Raw genomic sequence first — 19,164 nt, 5'->3', positions numbered from 1 at the left:
CAGTATAATCAATAAAATAAAAGAAAAAGAAAAAAAACAAAAATGCTTTACTCTATCACCAAAAATTGCTCATATAAATACATATTTACTTATTTACAACAGTGGGTTCCAAACTATTCTTAGGAAGTGTTTTATGTGCCACCTGTGGGAACCTGCGTAGGAGGCCTTAATGGGAGAGCCTTATGTTCTACATACACCCTTATCCACTGCAATTCTGCTTTTACTTTTTTTTTTAATGTTTTTAATGTCTGTGTAAGATATCGTGGGGAAAAAGAATTCTACTGCCAAAATATTAGAAAACAACTGATTCACTGTGTGAATACAATATAACATGATGATAACAAAAAAGGATCACCTCTTATCTAAAATTGTATCTAAAGCCTAGTAACATGGGACAACATGCTTTTTACTGTTTGTCTCTTTGACAACACTTCAAAATTATTTTAATCTACATTTCTTGGACTACTGATGAGAAAGACAAGGTTTAATGTAGTTAATGATGATTTATGCCTGCGGCAGTCTTTCTTTAAAGACCATAAAATTTTAAAGTGTGGCCCTAAAACCTTACTTTCTCTGTAAGTTATATAGCCCATGACTTCCACATCCCTCAGTTCAAGGGAGCTCAAATATCCACTGCTCACCAGAAACCCCATCTCTCTGCCCTCCACTCTTGGTAATGGTCACAAATCCTCCTCCACCGACAAAACAGAAGCTCTCTTTTTGGGGACTCCCTCATCTATCCATTACCCCACCCCAAACATCCACATCTAAAGTTACCTTTAATATTCTTCTGGCTTTTCAAAATTTAAGTCTGCCCCTCCAACCTAAGCACTTGATCCCATCCCTGTTCATCTCTGGGACCTGGCGTGGTACCTGGTGAACAGTTGAATGGGTCTTGCTCTGTCAATTCCCTCCCCTTTCTCTCTTTAGTATGCCCATCTTCTCTCATTGTTTTGGCTCTTTTCCCTTAGCCTATATGTGTGATCAAATTATCTCCTGTCTCTGATGGTCGTTTTATGTGCAGTTTGGTTAGGCTCTAGTACTCAGTTATTCAATTAAACTGTGGTCTAGGTGTTGCTGTAAAGATAGTCTGCAGGTGTGATTATCAGATACAATCAGTTGACTCAATGTAAAAGAAGTTATCTAGGGTAATTTTGGTGAGCCTGATCTAGTCAATTTTCAAAGCCTGAAGAACAGAACTGAGGTTTCCCTGAAGACAGGAAGGAGGAAGAAGAAATTTTACTGAGGAGAGCAGCTTCAGCTCCTGCCTGACAGTTTCCAGTCTGCCCTTCCTGATGGTCTGCCCTATGGGTCTGAGACTTGACTATCCAACCACAACAATCATGTAAGCCAATTTCTTCCAATAAAGCCCTTAAAAATTATCTGTCTGTTCTCTGTGTCTGTCTCTCTCCACCTTCCTCCTTCCCTCCTACTGGTTCTGTTAGACTGGTAAAACCCTGATATACTATCCTTAAAATCAGAACAAAACAAAACAATACCCTGCACACCCTGCTTGATCCTGCATCTCACTGTTACCATATAAACTGTCTTCCCTCCTCACCTAAAATTTTAAAACATCCTATATTCACCATCTCTACTTCCTCTCTTTGACCCTGGCTGGTTTGGCTCAGTGGATTGAGCGTCGGCCTGCGAGCTAAGTGTCGCTGGTTCGATCTTCCAGTCAGGGCACATCAGAGAAGGAAAACTCTGATTCCAAAAAACCTCCGCTGCCTTGCGGCATACCTCTTCAGGGGAAAGGCTAAGGGAGTAAACCCCGACAGAAAATCTGGAGCCGGAGTCCCTAAGGCGGTTTGACGTTGTAGTCAACACCGGCAACTCCTGCGGCGCACCTGAAGCCAAGCTGTATTGACTCCGTCTTTCCCTTGGATCCTTCAGCTGTGAAGAGAGGGGGGATCTGCTGCATGGGCAACAGCAGACCCTCCATATCACCCCGCCCAGGCTCTGTAGCTTCAGCTTCACTGGAGAGGACACTCCAGCGTCATCGCAAGATGTCGATTCAACACGGGAGGGGACAGATACCGTGTCACTCCCGAGTCGGACTGCACAGCCATTCTCGGCGGTGCAGATAGACTCTTAAGAAGCTACACCATCGTCTCTCGAGACGGACGGCTGCCGACGACGACGACGACTTCCTCTCTTTGTAATCACCCTCTGAGCTATAGTCTCATTTATTTATCTGGTGAATTGGATATATTCTTGTGGACAGCTCATGGGTAATCTCAAACTCAGTATATCAAAAGTTATCTCATTATCCCTGCCTAAATCCATTCTTTTGAATACTATCTCTCAAACTCAAGGTAAAAATCTGGAAGTCATACTGGATACCTAAATATCTAAATACTAGACATCTAAGTAAGTCATACTGCCCATCTTCAGTGCCAATGTTTAAATTCAGGCCCCCATGATGTCTTGCCTCAGTTTTTGTAATAGACTACCTTAACCCCTGCTTCATCTTTTTATTTTTGAAATGAAATTTTAATTTTAGAGAGAAGGGAAGGGAGGGAGAAAGAGAGGGAGAGAAACACCTATGACCCACAACCCAGGCATGTGCCCTGCCTGGGAAACGAACCAGCAACCTTTCAATTTGCATCTGGTGCTCAGTCCACTGAGGTACACCAGCCAGGGCTAGCCTTATCTTTTAAAAATCTCTTCTCCACTGTGTCCTTCCTCTGATGCAAGGTGACTGAAATTGCCCTGCCTAAGACTCAGTGACTCCTTTATCACCTACAGCAAGGGCTCCCCAACCCCAACCACCATCACAAGAAGCTTTTAAAAAACATCAACTAGAGCCCTACTCAGACCTAATGAATACGAATTTCCAAAGCGGGGCCTGAGAAACTCTATTATTAAAAGTTATCCAGGTAATTCTGATCAGCCAGGTTCAGGAACCACCAGCCTACAGGGTAGAATCCAAATTCTGCCCATGACCTTACACCACTACCCCAGCTTCATCCCCCAGCACACATCCTGCTCCTGCAATACTGATCCAGTGCCAATGGCTAATACTTCTCTGCCAGGAATGTCTTTTTTCCCTTATCTACCCAGGAAAATCCTATCCAACCTTCAAAAACTCTATTCAAGCATCATCTAGTCTCTTAATCAGCCAGTGAATATTGATAAACTCATGAAATTGTACACATTAAATATACACAGTTCTTTGTATATCAATTATACGTTAACAAAGCTGTTAAGTTTATGGAGGTCCTACTACATTTGAGCTTTGCCAGGCTCTGAGCAAAGCATTGCGATACAGAGATCAGTAACCAATATTGGTGGTACTGCCTTCAGTAAATTCACATGCCATTGGAGCAGACATACAAATATACAAATTAATACAATAAAATGAGGTAAATTTTGTGAGTCAGTGCTAGGCTGAATAATGCTCCCCCCCATAATGTCCACATCCTAATCCCCAGAATCTATGAATATATTGCTTTACATTGCAAAACAGATTTTATAGATATGATTAAGTCAAAGATTCTGAGATGGGGAGATTATTCCATTATTTTGGTGGGCTCAATGTAATCACTAGGTTCCTTTTGAGAGGAAGGCAGTTAGGAGGGTAAGACAGAGGGTGGAAGGAGACTGGAAGATGCTATGATACTGGGTTTGAAAATGGAAGATGGAGACATGAACCAAGAAATGCAAGTGGTCTCTAGAAGGTAGAAAAAGCAAGAAAGTGAATTCTCCACTAAAGTCTCCAGAAGGAACCAGCCTGCTGATTTTAGTCCAGTGAGATTGATTTTGGACTTCTGACCTTCAGAAATGTAATATGATCGTACTGTTGTTTTAAGTGATTACGTTTGTAGTGATTTGTTATAGCAGCAATAGAAAGCTAATACAGAGGCCAACACAAGACACTGTAGTACATAAAGGGATCTCTATATCAAGATGTGGAGAGAAGAAGAAACATTCAAGAAGAATTACACAGAGGTGATGACACCCGAGTTGAGGCAGGGAGATTGTGTATTAGAAGGGCGGTCCAGCTAGTGAGTGCAAAGCATGCCTGGAGCATGGGAAGTGTTTCAATAAGGCAGTGCTACTTGTATTAAACACTAGAAATAACATCAACAATATTAATTCTGGCAAATGTTTCTATGTCAGGCACTGTTCTAAAGTATTTACAAGTCTGTGAGGTAGAGACTATTATTATTTTTATTTTACTATAAGGATACTAAGGTTTGGAGGAATTAAGTAATTTTCCTGAGATCACGTAGTCAGTAAAGGGGCAGGGCATAGCTTTAATTAGAGCCTCAGCAGTGTGTCTCCGAAACCCACAAACCGCCTCTCTTAATACATTACTGTAGGAGTCTTAAGTAAGGTGGCATCAGTGTGGCTGAAGATAAATTATTTATTTATTTATTTTTGGATTTTATTTTTAGTGAGAGAGAGAGGGAGAGAAACATCAATATGTAAAACATTGATGGGTTGCCTCTTGCACTCCCCCAACAGGGGATCTGGCCTGCAATTGCATGTGCCCTGATGGGGCATAGAACCAGAGACTTGTTTGCTGGACGATGCCCAACCCACTGAACCACACTAGTCAGGGCTGAACTATTTAAAAGATAATAATGAGGTAAGGATCAGCAGAGTTTGGAATATTGTCTAGTCTTAGATATTTAGGTTGGAATTGATAGTCATCTGACTTCCAAGTTTCTTTGACGTGATTGTGGCTTTGCTATTGCCCAAGATAGAGGAGGCTTGGCTATCTCAAAGTAAATTACTCCTGTGTTACAAATTCTACACTTTGCATAATCCTCTTTATTTAATTTCGTCCTTTCCCCTAATGGCTGAGGCAGAGTTGGGGGCGCGTGCACCAACTCAATTGTGTTGGCTTCGGTTTCCATAGCTGTAAAATGCCTTCAACTACTGTAGTTCCACACTTGCTTGTGTCTTACCCGATGCCTAAGGATAAAAAAAATGCAGCTTCCTCGCTCCATCTCCGAGATTCTGATGGAGTAGTTTCAGGATAGGATTTTCCCCTCAAAACTCTCAATTATGCGTCCAGGTTTAGGAGACTACCTGGGTTCTTTCCCGTTCACAGGGTTTGATCCAAGATTCAGTGAAGGACCCTCCCCCTGCCCCGCCTCTGCCCCACCCCTTGCCCTTCCCCTCCCCCTCCCCCCGCCTCGTCTCCTCGCATCAGATTTGGTGGATGTTAGTCTTGCCCAGCTCCGCCTTTCCCGGCCCCTCCCTCGCCTCGCAGGATGGTTGCGGTGTTGCAGGGCCCGGAGCCTTGGAACCGCGTGAGAATCCCTAAGGCGGGGAGCCGCAGCGCAGTGACAGTACAGGACCCGGGCGACGCTCTGGGTGAGTGAGGCGCCCCGCGAGTGTACAGACGTTTCGGATGTGGCGTCCGGCCCAGGCGGCGCACGTGCGCAGAGGGCGGGACTTCCGGAGCTGGCGGGGTGCTGGAAAGGGGTGCGGGACCCGCGGAGAAAGTCCTGTGCTTTGGGTTGACCAAGGAGTGTTGGAGGGTCTGTGGCTTCTCACCCTCTCCGTGAACCCTCTGTTCCTACCGCAGGGCCTGGCTGCAGCGAGCCAGCCCCAAGGCCCAGCCCCTTGCCGAGGGGGCGGAGAGAGCCAGACATGCCTAGCGTTGCGGAAGAGGGCTGCGTGTAAACCCTGTGCTCGCTCAAGCTACCAGGGGGCCGATTCGCCTGTTTAAAATGTAGTCTCTCAAACAGCAATATTTATAGTTATAAACAAACTTGGGAAAAGTTCTTGGGAGCATAAATGGTAGTAGATTAGTTTCACATTTTCTTTTAAATTTTCAGTTACAGTTGCCATACTGTATTAGTTCCAGGTGTACTATAAGTGATTAGACATTTATGTAACTTATGATCACCTTGTAAGTCTAGTATAGGGGAGAGTGCTCTTAAACTAAAGTGTTTTACCATTGTATGATGGTGTTGCCATTTTTAGGCAGTAGGGCTTAGTAGCCAGATTGCCTAAGTTTGAATTCTGGCTCTTCCTTTTGCTGGGAATTGTCATTATCGAACCCAATGATTTTCAACCTTCTTCATCTTGTGGCACACATAAACTAATTATTAAAATTCTGTGGCACACCAAAAGTATATATTTTTGCTGATGTGACAAAAAGTCGGTATAATTTTGATTTATTTACACTGGATAGCTAGTGTTGTATTGGCTTTTGTTGTTTTTTTATTTGACAGTCTAAGGGAAAAGAGGTCAGTGCCCCTGACTAAATAGTCAGGTATTACATGTTTTAAAAATTCTTGCACTGAGGATGTGGAGAAAAGGGAACCCTAGTGCACTGTTGGTGGGAGTGCAGACTGATACAGCTGCTGTGGAAAACGATTTAAAAAAAAAAAAAAAAGGATCTGCCTTTTGACTCAGCAATTCCATTTCTGGAAATAATCTCCTAAGAATCCCAAATACCAATATAAAAAGAATATATGCACTGCTATGTTCATAGCAGTGTTATTTAAACTAGCCAAGATATGGAAAAAGCCTAAGTGCCCATAAGGAGATAAATAGATAAAAACACTGAGATACATTTATACGATGGAATACTATGCAGCAGTAAAAAAGAAGGAACTCTTAACCTTTTCTAACAGCATTGATGGACCTGGAGGACATGATGCTAAGTGAAATAAGCCAGTCAGTGAAAGACAAATACCATATGATCTCACTTACATGTGGAATCTAATGAACAAAATAAACTAACAAACTAATGAACAACACAGAAACAGAAGCATTCATATATGGAACAGACTGACAGCCTTTGTGGGAGGTGTGGGGAGGCTGGATGAAAGAAAGTGAAGGAATTGATTAGCTAAAGAACATACATGCATGACCCGTAGACATGGACAAAGGTATGGGGATTGCCTGAGGGAGAGGAGGGCTGGGTGGAGGTGGGCAATGAGGGAAGAAGTGGGAACAACTGTAATAGCATGATCAATAAAATACAATGAAAAAAAAATTATTCTGGCACCAGTTGAAAATTGCTGGTTTACCCTTTCTGTGCTTCAACTCATTTTCAAATGGGGATAAAAATAGTACATACCTCTTTGGGCTATTTTGAGGAATGAAAGAGTTAATGTTATAGGTAAAGCATTTGGAACAGTGCCTGATACAGTAAATAAATACTTAAATGATAGTTGATATTATTATCAAATGCTTTTAACCCATCTAATCATCACATCCTCCTTCGAATCCATCTCTCCTATGCAGTTTACAGATTATTTTCTGTCTTCCTCTATTCAGAAATTCCTTAATGGGATTCCTATCAGGTGTGGAAATTCATGAATCCACTCCTCATCCTCAAGGCAACCCATTCTGGCTTCAAGTAGCTGGGACAAAAGCAAGTGTGTAGAGATCTGCCTTTGTGTTACTTCCGTCCAGGATGATAGTGCTGCCCGTCGAGCCATACAGAACACACGGCTTTTCTTTTTTGTTTTCTTTTTTAGCATTTTTTTTTTTAAATCTTCACCATAGGACATGTTATTGATTTTAGAGAGAGAGGAAGGGAGGGGGAGAGAGAGAGACATCGATGTGGGAGAAACATAAGTCAGTTTTCTCTGCTGTGTGCCCCGACCAGGGATTGAACCCAAATCCTAGGTATGTGCCCTGACTGGGAATTGAACCTGTAACCTTTTGGTGTATGGGATGATGCTCTAATCAACTGAACCATCCGGCCAGGGCCAGAACACAGCTTTTCTGAGTCAGAAGTGGTTATCCCTTTCTGCTGAGCCCCTACAATCAGGCATTCATCAGGTAATTTCCAGTTGCCACGTTAGTTTCTCTTAATATATTCTTATCTTAAAGTGGTACCCAAGTATGGTACCTTTGACTTTTAAGAGCATGAATTTATCCATTCTGTCTTGCTTTTGTGCATAACAAAATAGGGGATTCAGATAAAGTATACAATATGTGCCCCACCTTCAAGGTACTTAAGATGTTAAGAGTGCACCAAATAACTGAAGAGCATTCCTATGGAAGATTATTAAAATAATAAAAATGTGATATAAAGATAGACATACTTGTTTAACAGACATTCTCTTGATTTCTGGACTTTATATAATCTGTCGCCATTTTCCAACTTCTCACATACTTAGAATCATTAATTACATCTTTACAGTTAAGGCTAATTATTTATTTGTTCTTGGTTCCTTTAAAATAGCAATTTTCAACCAGTGTGCTTGTGGCAGGCACACTGGTGTGCCGCAAGAATTTTTAAAATATGTAATATCTGACTAGTTAGGGGCACTGACCTCTTTTCTCTTAGATCGCCAAATTTAAAAGAGAAAAACAAAAGCAAAAACCAACACAACAATAGCTGTCTGATGTGAATGAATCAAAATTATATACCTATTTGTCAGACAGCCAAAAAATATACTTTTTGGTGTGCTGCAGAATTTTAGTAATTAGTTTATGTGTCCATGAGATGAAAAAGGTTGAAAATTGCTGCTTTAAAACAAAAAAAGGAAAGATGGTTCTTGCATTGTATTTTTATGTGATACAACTAATGCAGAAATACATATTAAGTCTTATTAAAGTTCTCTGCTTTAGACCTTTGTACTGCAGCTGTAATTAAAGAATGCTGTCTTGTCACACTGTCACTGAAGAGCCAAACCTTAGATGCAGAAACAGATGTGTTATGTGCAGTCCTTTACAGCAATCACAACAGAATGGGCCGCCACAAGCCTCATTTGGCCCTGAAACAGGTAAGGAGGAAGCCCTGTGCTCAAGACTCAATATGTTTACCTGATGGAGATCACACTATTATTTAATATTTTGTTATTTATGGAAACTGAGTAAATTACTTGTGACTTGTAAGAACTTTAATTCTTTCCAAGTCTTGTTTCTAGTGGGAATTTTTCTGAACTGTTTTTCATTATACACAGTCTGTAATAAATTACAGTGCTTTTGCCTAGTTCAAGGATACAGTGGTAGATAAAATAGACAAGATATATTGTGCTCATGGAACTTACAGCTTTGCTGGTCATATCAGTGGCCTTGTCTGTATTATACACACATGAATTTGCACTTCTCTTGCCCTTTCAGGTGGAACAATGTTTAAAACGTTTAAAATACATGAATTTGGAGGGTTCAATTCAAGATCTGTCTGAGCTGTTTTCTTCCAAGTAAGTGGTCCAGTTGCTCTGTGATGAGCTTTGTGGTGGGAACTCTGTCTTGCTGTGATCTCCTGTTGGATTTTTTTATGCTTGGTGTTGGAGTATAACCAGTTATACCTCAACTCTACAAATTGTGTTTTAATAAGGGGCATCTGGTATTTATGGTAATTTCCCTTTGTTGCCTTGTGGGAGGGACTGGTGTGACTTGAAATCCGGGATTATATTGAAACATCAGTGTCCATAAACTTCACTGAGTCATTATGGAGAACTAACTCAAATTGAACTTAAAGCAACTCTGGACTTGAAAAGTACTGTATATGATTTATATTTAATAATGAAAGTAATGTACTTTTATGTTTTTTTTTCCAAGTGAAAATCAGCCTGTAACCACCAAAGCGTGTGTCATCCCTAGCCAACCAGTGGTGGAGTTGGTGCTGATGAAGATTTTGGGAGCCTGTAAATTGTTACTTCGGTTGCTGGACCGTTGCTGTAAGACATTTTTGTATCCTTGAATCAAGTGAAATACTGTGCCTTCTTCTCAACTGGAATTGTTTGGATAAATTTAGTAGTATTTCTATTTGAAAGCTGGGGGTGGGGATGGTCTGTAGGAGTTATAACCAATGAGAATTCTTTTTTTTTTTTTTTAATCCTCACCCGGGGATAGTTTTATTGACTTTTGAGAGAAAGGGAGAGAGTGAGAGATGGAGACATTGATTTCTCACATGAGTTGGTTGCCTACTGTATGTACCTGCAACCTAGGCATCTGCCTTGACTGGTAATCTAACCTTCCAACCAACTGAGCTACCCAGCCAGGGCCCTATGGGAATTCTTAAATTTTGCTTCTTGACCTTCTTTTCCCAGGAATTACTTGATACAACCACTGCCAGAGATTGCCTTTCTTTCTCTAGCTTGTATTATCCTAAGAGCATTGATAGTTAGAAATTCTTAGTCTTAGAAACTAAACTTTAGCAACAAACAAAAAGCAAATAAAAATAGAAGAAAACAAGTGAAAAAAAATAGAAAAGAAACTAAACCTTGGAAACTAAATTTAATAATGAGAGCTCTAGCAGAGTGTATATTACTTTAAGTTTCCATGAATTAACTAGAATATGTTTTAAGGCATTAATTCCTCAAGAACATTATTTTCAATCTAGTTCTTTCATATGTGTAACTTACAAAATCCAAATTACTTTGGTTTTGTTTTCCAACTTTAACTTAATCTTCCAGCTTTACTGTGAAACACCTAGGTTTGCAAGAATTCATTATTTTAAACCTTGTGATAGTTGGGCTGGTGAGCAGATTATGGTATGTATGTACACACCTTTGAAATCTTTTAAGTTCTTTCTCATCTCTTTAACTCAGCCTAGGTTTCTCATTGGTCTTCATGTTTCTTCTACCGTGGGATGCTGAAGTTGTGGGAGCTCTGTTTCATTTGATCAGAGTTTATGTGGAGTAGATTCAGAAGCTAAGTGTTGATGGTTATGTCAAAAGATTAGGCTTTGAATCTGAAGCCAAGAGATTACTTCAACATTATACAATTAAGCAAATGAATTCCTAGGATTAGCAACTGGAATGATAATAATAATAATAAAAAACAAGGCTGCCATAATCATACAGCAAATGGCCCATTTAAAATGAAGGTATTCCTGGACAGACTATCACTTTTTGCCTCTAGGTTTCTAATTTTTAATGGCAATGACCTTCCTTGTGTGCTCCAGATTTTTTTTTCCACCTGAAATACCACTGCTTTTTTTTTTCTTTTTAAACTAAACACCTCTACTGCTTAATTAACTAGAGCCATTTCTGTGTCTTGCAAACAAGAACTATGAGTAATGCAGAACCCTCTTCTGCTCTAGGACTAGAATGCATAGGGTCTGGGAAGACATACCACTGCTTTTTGAGATATAGTTAGTTGGTGTAAAGAACACTGGAACTGGCTGCAAACCAGAGAGACATTCTCTTGCATCTCTCAATATATATAATTGGACTCGAAATCTGCCCATATTTGTAAAGATACCTGTTTTGGGCCATTTTAGACAATTGGGATGATTATCTCTAATTTGAATTAGAACTACAAACAAACAAAATTCTGTCTTTTGAGATTAAAAACATTGTGTTGATGTCTTGACCTGTGTATCTTGAATACTATTTCCAGTCATCTTTTTTTAAAATTCTGCTTATTCTTAGAGGTAACAATGTAAAATTACTGATCATATTTTCAATGTCAAACATTCATTTCTCTTTTCTATAAAAAAAATAAGTTTTACTGATTACAACAATGATACATTCTTAAGAAATTTTAAAACAGAGAAAAAATGTGAAGAACCTGAAATCTACCTAAAATCTCACCACCTAGATAAAACCGAACTTAGGATTTTGATGCACATCCTCTGAGACAGCCTTCTGTCTAGAACTTTATTTAGTTTTAAGTAACATTTTGCACTTGGGTTTTTCTGTTACAGCTAGACTTACCTAACTATTTGCAAATATTTGCTATAGTTTTTGTTTTTGGTTTTGTTTTTACTCTGTAGTGGCAGGTCAATGGGTATTTATTTTCAGCTTTGAATTGTTGTGGTTATATAATCTGCAAATTGTACTTACTGGTTGATTCATGAGCTCCTATTTCTTTCTCTAGGGTTCTCTATAAAGGTGTTTTAAAAAGGCTGATTTCTTTATATGAGCCATTGTTTGGATTGCTTCAAGAGGTCTCTAGGATTCAACCATTGCCTTTCTTCAAAGATTTTACCTTTCCTTCTAACATTGTTGAATTTTTAGGACAGCCCTTTTCTGAGGTCTTTAAAAACAAAATGCCTGCAGCTTTTGCAGCTAAAGGAGTAACTAAATTGCTAAATAAACTGTTCTTAACAAAAGAGCAATCATTAAGGTGCAGTGAAGAAAGTTTACTTAGAATTTCCAAAAAAGCTAAACAAATGAAGATCAATCTACAGAATAATGTGGATCTTGGAGAGCCAGTAAAGAACAAGAAAATCTTCAAAGGTAATATGCTTTGATATAGCACATACTAAAAAATAAATAAAAATAAAACTGTTGAAATTACAATATAATCATGGATTCTGTAGAAAGAACTCCCATACCTTTAAATTTTAACTCACAATGATTACCTTTAGAGGGGTATGGTAATACCTGTGTGCGTTTTCTAAGCTTGAGCATTTAAAGTTGTTTGTTTCTGTTGTTTCATAGTCCTTTGCTTGCTTCCTTTACTTACTTCGTAGTAATTTGGCAAGAAATATGGTCATGCACTTAAGAGTTTGTTGGTTTGAAAATAGTGTGCCTAAGTTTTTGTGTTTGATCTTTCCATCTCCACAGAAAAGGCATCAGAATTTGATGTGAGGACTTTCTGCAAACAGCTGAAACACAAAGCCATTCAGGTTTGGCTTATTTTAATATAGCTTATGATTGCTGCTAATTTATAGAATAGATGCCACTTACCAAGGATAGAGACTAGAGACTAAATCTTACTGTTGATTTTACACCTAGCTCTAAGCTTAGTATCATCTTAGTTCTCAGTCTGTGCTTCTGAATGGAGGCACTCCAAGGGACTTCAGTGCATCTGGTTACTAAAATCCTTCAGAAATATTTTATTAAGAGTTTTGCTAGAATTTTAAAGTAAGCCTAGTATCCATCATAGGTGTAGATTGTACTCTAGCTTAAAAGTATGGGCTTTGCAGTCAGATAGGACTGCTTTGAGTCCTGGCTTTAGTTTGTACTAGCTGTGTGACCTTATGTAAGTTTCTTGACCTGTCCATACCTCTGTTTTCTAATAGTGTATACTTGATAGGGTTGTCCCCATTTTAATGCATATAAAGTATTCAGCACAGAGACAGTACGGTAGGTACTTAGTGGTGTTAGATATTATCTACTTTCAGTATCATTATCATCATCCTCATCCTTTGTAAGAAGGCTTCTGTTTCTTCCTATGAAGGTTCAGATTTTAACATGATTCCTCTTCTTAGTCAGTGTCTGTGAATTCTGTTTGTTCTGGACTTCACAACAGATAAGTATGTCAGTGTTACCCTCCTTCATCTGGTAACTACTTGACTTATATTACCCTCTGTCTTCTCAAAATTGTTTTTTTCTGCTTAGCTTCATTCGTTATTTCTTCCGTTCTATTTAATAATTCTTAATCATTTTTCATAAGTCAGAGTATTTTCTTGAATATTTACAAGGCTTCCACCTTGCATTTACATTATGTCCAATTCACAAGTTCCAGAGGGAGGAATAATAATAATAATGATGATGATAATGGCTGATATGCACTTATATTGTATTTGCTCTTTGCCAGGCATTGTTCAAAACGTTTTAACTCATATAATCCTCACGAAACCCCTGTGAGATAGGTGCTGTTATTATTGTTTTCATATTTCAGGTGAGAAAATTGCATAGAAAGGACAAGAAACTTGCTCAGGCTACACAGCAAATATGGGGCCGAGCTGGGATTTGAATGTAGGCAGCTTGGTTCATCATACTCTTTGTTCTTTACCCTTTACACCAGTCCCCAAAATAGTTTTGTTAACTGTTTTGAGAATATGGCTCTCTATGACCCTTGAAACTTCTATAGTCCATCCATCTTGTCCTAGGTTTTGAAGCTGGTTGGTCAGTATCCCTCTTATTCATGACTATTACTAGCACATTTTAAATAATTAGCATTAATGTGCTTAGTTTGCTTTTAGGTAAGACTTCTTTACTGATCAACACAAAGCACTGATAGATTTCTACTTTTATATTTTCTACTACTTTTTACTTTCTCAAGGGTAAGAAATTTGGAAGAAGGTAAGCTTTGATTGAAAGATGGAAAACAGACCTACTAGGTGACATGTTTTCATAAACAGTAAAAGTTGGTAAAATTCAAACTTGAGTCGATACAGAAAAGGATTGAAGAGACAAAGGTGCCACATCAAAAGATGACTGAATTAGAATTGGAAATGGTACTCAGTTAAGCATTTTTAACATACGTTGCGCAATCATCCCTGTCTTCGTGTGTTTTGGTAACATTTATAACCCATTATTGAGGAGGGTGACTCAGGGAACCGAAATAAGTGAAAAACAAGTGTGGTAGTCCAGTAGTATAGAGGAAAAGGACTCTTCAGTGATCCCCCCCACCCCCACCAAATAGGCTTTTACCAGTATTTAATCATGTGGAGTTTTATTCTTATGTGTAGGTAAAGAGATGTGTGTTAGAATATTTATACTGTTTCCTGTGTATAACTGAATTCAGCTATGGATGGCACAGCAGGGGGAAATAATTGTGTTAGGAACAGTGGATAAAAAATTAAGTTTTTGAAGACAAAAGGAAAGTACAGTGAGCTTAAAAAAATTTTCTTTAAAGATGAATTTTTAAATTTTGATAACTTTCATGTAATTCAGAAACAAATCATGTATTTTTCTCACCTTTCCATATTTCAGGAGGCCAGCTCTGAGCTTAAATGTCCTCAATCCCCACTAAAGGCAACCAGACATTCTTCTCAGAAGGTGATAGGAACTCTCAGTGCCAAAAGTTTTGTGCAAAGATTCCAAGAGGCTGAGACTTTCATGCAACTTTCTGAAGAAATCCGAATGGCGATTTTATGGTGCAGGAGCAAAAAGCTCAAGGTTCGGGCTTCCTTTCTGGGCAACAAACTTCTTAAAAGTAATCGCCTTAAACATGTGGAAGCTCAAGGTTATAGGTAGGTATATTACAAAAATTATATTCCTTTTTGTGTTGTCATTGAGAGTAAGAGCATATATATTCAAGTGAACTTTCTTTAAAATGGGATGTCCAGTAGCCCAAGGGTGGTTAAAAAGGGGATCTACGTAAACTGCAATTTTGTTTGCTGCTTTTGTTGGGCAAAGTTATATCACTGGGAGGAATAAACTTGGTTAATTGAGTTTATTCATTTGTACTCTTCACCATTCCATTCACTCCCCCAGAGCATTAGAAGTGTCTGGGAATGAAATTATGTGTAAAACAGACTTAATCCTCACAGAGCTCTAGCTTTAGTAGGAAAGATGGCCAGTCTGCCCACAGCTTCAGTGCAGCCTGAAGAGTGTGTAAGAGCAGAAGCAGAAGGTGCCTGCCTTCTATAAGGGCACACGCCAGTCTCTGAGGTCAGGGTCAGGTAATATTTGTTCACAGGAGCTAGAGTCTCCATGTATTGATTTCTTCCCTTCCTGTGATTTCTTACTCATAGAACTGCTTAAGGATGGTCATATTTGATTGTGAGTCAGTATGCTTAAAATAATACATGAAGTTAGACACTTCAGGGTTTTATTTTTATTGAAAAAGTAATAAGATGCCTATGGTAATAATATCAGCCACAAATGGTTATAAAGATCCTTATTCCGCTTTCACAGCGGCAGTCATTCTTCTGAACAGTTTTTAATGTATCCTTCAAGAAATACATGTGCTCTGACCAGGGACTGAACTGGCAACCCAAGCCTGTGCCTTGACTGGGAATTGAACCTGCGACCTTTCAGTTTGTGGAATGATGTCCAACCAGCAGAGCCATACAGGCCAGGGCTGCTGGATGGGTATTTACATTGGAATCCCTAAAAGGCCTGTAGTCTTCTAAAAGGGATCTTTCTTAGGGTGGAAACTCAGCCTGAAATGGAGAGAATTGTTCAAAACTGGGTTTAAAGTCAGGGGTAAAATGAGGCAGAGATGATAAGCATTAAAAGTTAATGATAAAGATAACCAACTGATGTTTATTTGGTTAAACCATTATTTTGTTCCTCACAAAAACGTAATGCTCTTTCATACTGTTTTGCTGTTTCACTAATGCATCCGCACTACATTTTAAATCTACTTAGTGTCCACAGTAACTGTGGGGTAGGCGATATTATTCCCATTTTATATGTGAGGAAATGAAGGATTTTGCTCAGATGTTGGAGACCTAGATGTCAGTTCAGATCTTCAGATTCTTCTGTTTTCATTCTATTTTCATTTCAATTGGGAAATATACCTACCCTCTCCTCACGTAAAAATCACCACTCATATTAAGACAAGTAAAAAGCTTGGAAACAGAGATCATGCATTACTAACATAATGGGCTTCCACAAATTTCTATATTTGTTTAAAAAGGAAGAGGGGAGGTGTTAGGGTAGGAAGTATAGATACATGCTAATCTTTATGAAATCTGATTATCACAGTGAGGCAGTTAGAAGAGTACCTACGTACTTCGTGGTAGTGCACCCTACTCAGAAGTGAAACATCTAAAATATTAGCTATTTGAGTTCTGAATTTCCAAACTGGACGATAGATGGATCAAATTGGGTAGCTCAAGACTGTCAGTTTGCCTGTGCCAGAAGCCCTTTCTTCTCATTCTTACATAAACTTGGTCTTCACTTTTATTCCTTCTTCCTTGTTCATTTCCTGCTACAATACAGTTCTTTATCCAGAAGCAGAATAATGCACCCTCACAGAACTTTTTTTCTATATGAGATACATCCTTTCTCCAGTTCCATTCCTCTTGATTTTTTTGTCATGATTTTGGGGTTGTATGCAGGCATGGGACTTAGATAAATTGTGTATTTTCTGTTGGAAGTTGGTAAAAAGAGAAGTTAAGATTATGAAAATGTTTTCTCTGCATTGTAACAATCTCAAGTGTTTCCTTTCTCTCTGCCCTTTAAAGTTTGCCCAAGAAACTAGAGTGCATAAAAACATCTATTTGCAACTGCCTTCTTCGTGGCTCAGGTAGCAAAACTTCAAAGCACCAGCAGAGACTAAGAAGATCACAGAATAAATTTGTACCAAAACGTAGAAAACCACACAGAAGGTTGCAGTCGCCTCTTCAAAAGGAAGTTCAGCAGTCCCCTCACGGGACTCAGACATTTACAGATACCAGCAAACAGAGACTCTCACACTGTGCAGGTCATGGAACTAATCTCTACCCTAACAGTAAGAAACCCTTAAGTAGCAGAGTTTCAAATCCTGTCATACAAACTAAGGAGAAACAAAATCATGAAAATCTAACAGGAAGCAATGAAAATGAAACTGATTCATGGACAAAGATGCAAATAAACAAATATAATACATCAGGAACCATTAAGGAGACAGATGATATCGATGATATTTTTGCTTTAATGGGAGTTTAGATGCTCTTATATGAGACTTCTAAATGATTTGCAAACTAGTCCAGTGTTTTACTATTTTAAAAGAAACTCCTGAGATCTGGAGAGATCTGGAAAGGTCTGAAAACACCACAGGGACTCAGAGAAGAACTGATTTAGTGCATTTCAGTTCAATAAACATTTACGGTAGGTTTGTGTCATTTAATCATTTAATGACTATTAGAGTCGGATTTGACTTTGACTAAATGCCAGTTGGTGAGATGAAAAATCTACTATATCCTGCCCTTGAAAAGCAGTTGTAATTTTTTCCTTGATTTAAGCTCATAGGTCCCAAAAATTGAATAATTTTATGACTTACCAGGGAATTAAGACCTGATTAATTACGTTTACAAAAACCTACCCTGTGCATTAAGATAAATGGGGAGTAAAGGTGGGAAGTAGCAAGAAAGCATCTAAAAGGCCACTTGGACTTTATTGGCTCCGTTATGGCAAAGACCAAGGTCTGTAGCTTCTAATGGTATTGCTGTCTTGTTTATATATTACAATTGATCATCAAAGGAACTCAAAAGTTTTGCCATTAACTGTATTACTAAGGATTGGTCACAACTGTTATTTCACTTTATATATTCACCATAATTCATAAAAGAGTATAGTAATATGCTTTTGGAATTTTCCAAAAGTTTGTGGGGTTTTTTTGGTTTATGTATTTATAGGGTACAAGTGACTGATTCCAAAAAGGATGTAACATAACTCATGGTTACACATGAAATACATACAACGGGATAACAAAGAAGTAGGTAAGAAAGTTAAATGAAAAAAATAAAAATAAAACTAGGAGATACAAAACAGACCCAGGAATGATGCTAAACATAAATTTATAATTTGGGACTGATGCTGTCATCTGGTATTTTTATGTTGCTCATTCAATTGTTCTGAGAGGGTAAATATGTATTTTCAAATAATGATGTGAATTTTGAGGTAATTTTTCAAATGTTCTAGCTTACTAGAAAGTTTATTAGGCTTCTCTTTGTTAATAGGTTGTAGCCTTAAGTTTTATGTTATATACAGACTTATACAAAAATAAAACAATGCATTGGTATGTACTGCATCCTTCTCTTCCTCAGCCATCCTATCATTTTCTCCTATTTCCTTTCCCTTCTTTATCTGGCCTTGTTCTTCTCCTGTTTTCAGCACATTTTCCCCCTTATCTATACCATACCAGTGGTTCTCAAACTTTAAACTGAGAATCAGTGTGGGGGCTGCTTTAAAAGTGCAGACTCCCAGTCCCTTCTGAAGAGATAAACACAGCCAGGGAATGGAGCCAGAAGTTTGCAAGTGTAACAAGGAGCCCACGTGATTCTGATGTATAATAAGTAGCCTGAAATGCAGTTAGATAAACACTGGTTGAGCTTTCTTTCCCCAAGACTGAACACCCTGACTTGAGTTTTTAATCTTGAATGACTTTTCACTGTATATTTCTCCTAGCTCCTACCAAGTGGTAGTAGCTACAAAGTGCCTTCAAGCATGGGCAATCCCAAGAAGAGGTCATTCACAAGTCTAGAAATAGCCATCAGCTTCTAGGAATCTAAGACTTAAGGTCCAGTCTTGATTCTGCTTTTATTTGCACAGGACTCCACTGAGCTAGTGAGTTTCCCTGAGCTTAGGTTCCTTCATCTGAAGTGGCGTTATTGTTTAAAAATCAAACTTTTACAGTTTGAGATAGTCCCTCATTGGAAAAACCAGGGTGGTTTAGTCAGTTGTCTAAGGAGGTAAAAAGCTCTGACTGGACTAAAGGCTAGCACTTTTTTTCCCTATTTCATTAATGTTCCTTTGGAGTAAGTTTCTTCATTTCCTTTTCTCATCTTGTGCCCCTTATAGTTCTAGGAAAAGTAGAATATGGTATGTCTACAAAACAATAATTTATATATATTTATAAGGAATGTAGTATTCTATATCAGTTAATTTTCCAAACAAT

The 19,164-nt window shown here is 38.6% G+C and overlaps 1 protein-coding gene across 1 annotated transcript; it reads left to right on the top strand.

The window, feature by feature from the left end:
• The first annotated feature begins 5,165 nt into the window (after positions 1-5,165).
• RMP64 (ribonuclease MRP subunit p64) lies at positions 5,166-18,288 on the top strand. The gene is made up of 9 exons (XM_090276591.1): positions 5,166-5,331; positions 8,557-8,711; positions 9,052-9,131; positions 9,493-9,624; positions 10,350-10,427; positions 11,758-12,119; positions 12,450-12,511; positions 14,547-14,806; positions 16,751-18,288. Exons 1-9 carry the CDS (start codon positions 5,229-5,231, stop codon positions 17,211-17,213), a joined length of 1,695 nt encoding a protein of 564 aa, XP_090132717.1. The 5' UTR covers positions 5,166-5,228; the 3' UTR covers positions 17,214-18,288.
• Positions 18,289-19,164: the final 876 nt, after the last annotated feature.

The sequence above is a fragment of the Furipterus horrens genome, unplaced genomic scaffold (assembly GCF_987537825.1).
Source record: "Furipterus horrens unplaced genomic scaffold, mFurHor1.1.pri manual_scaffold_1, whole genome shotgun sequence".
NCBI lineage: Eukaryota > Metazoa > Chordata > Mammalia > Chiroptera > Furipteridae > Furipterus > Furipterus horrens.
Note: the sequence above shows the minus strand (reverse complement) of the source record. Positions and strands in the feature narration are given on the sequence as shown.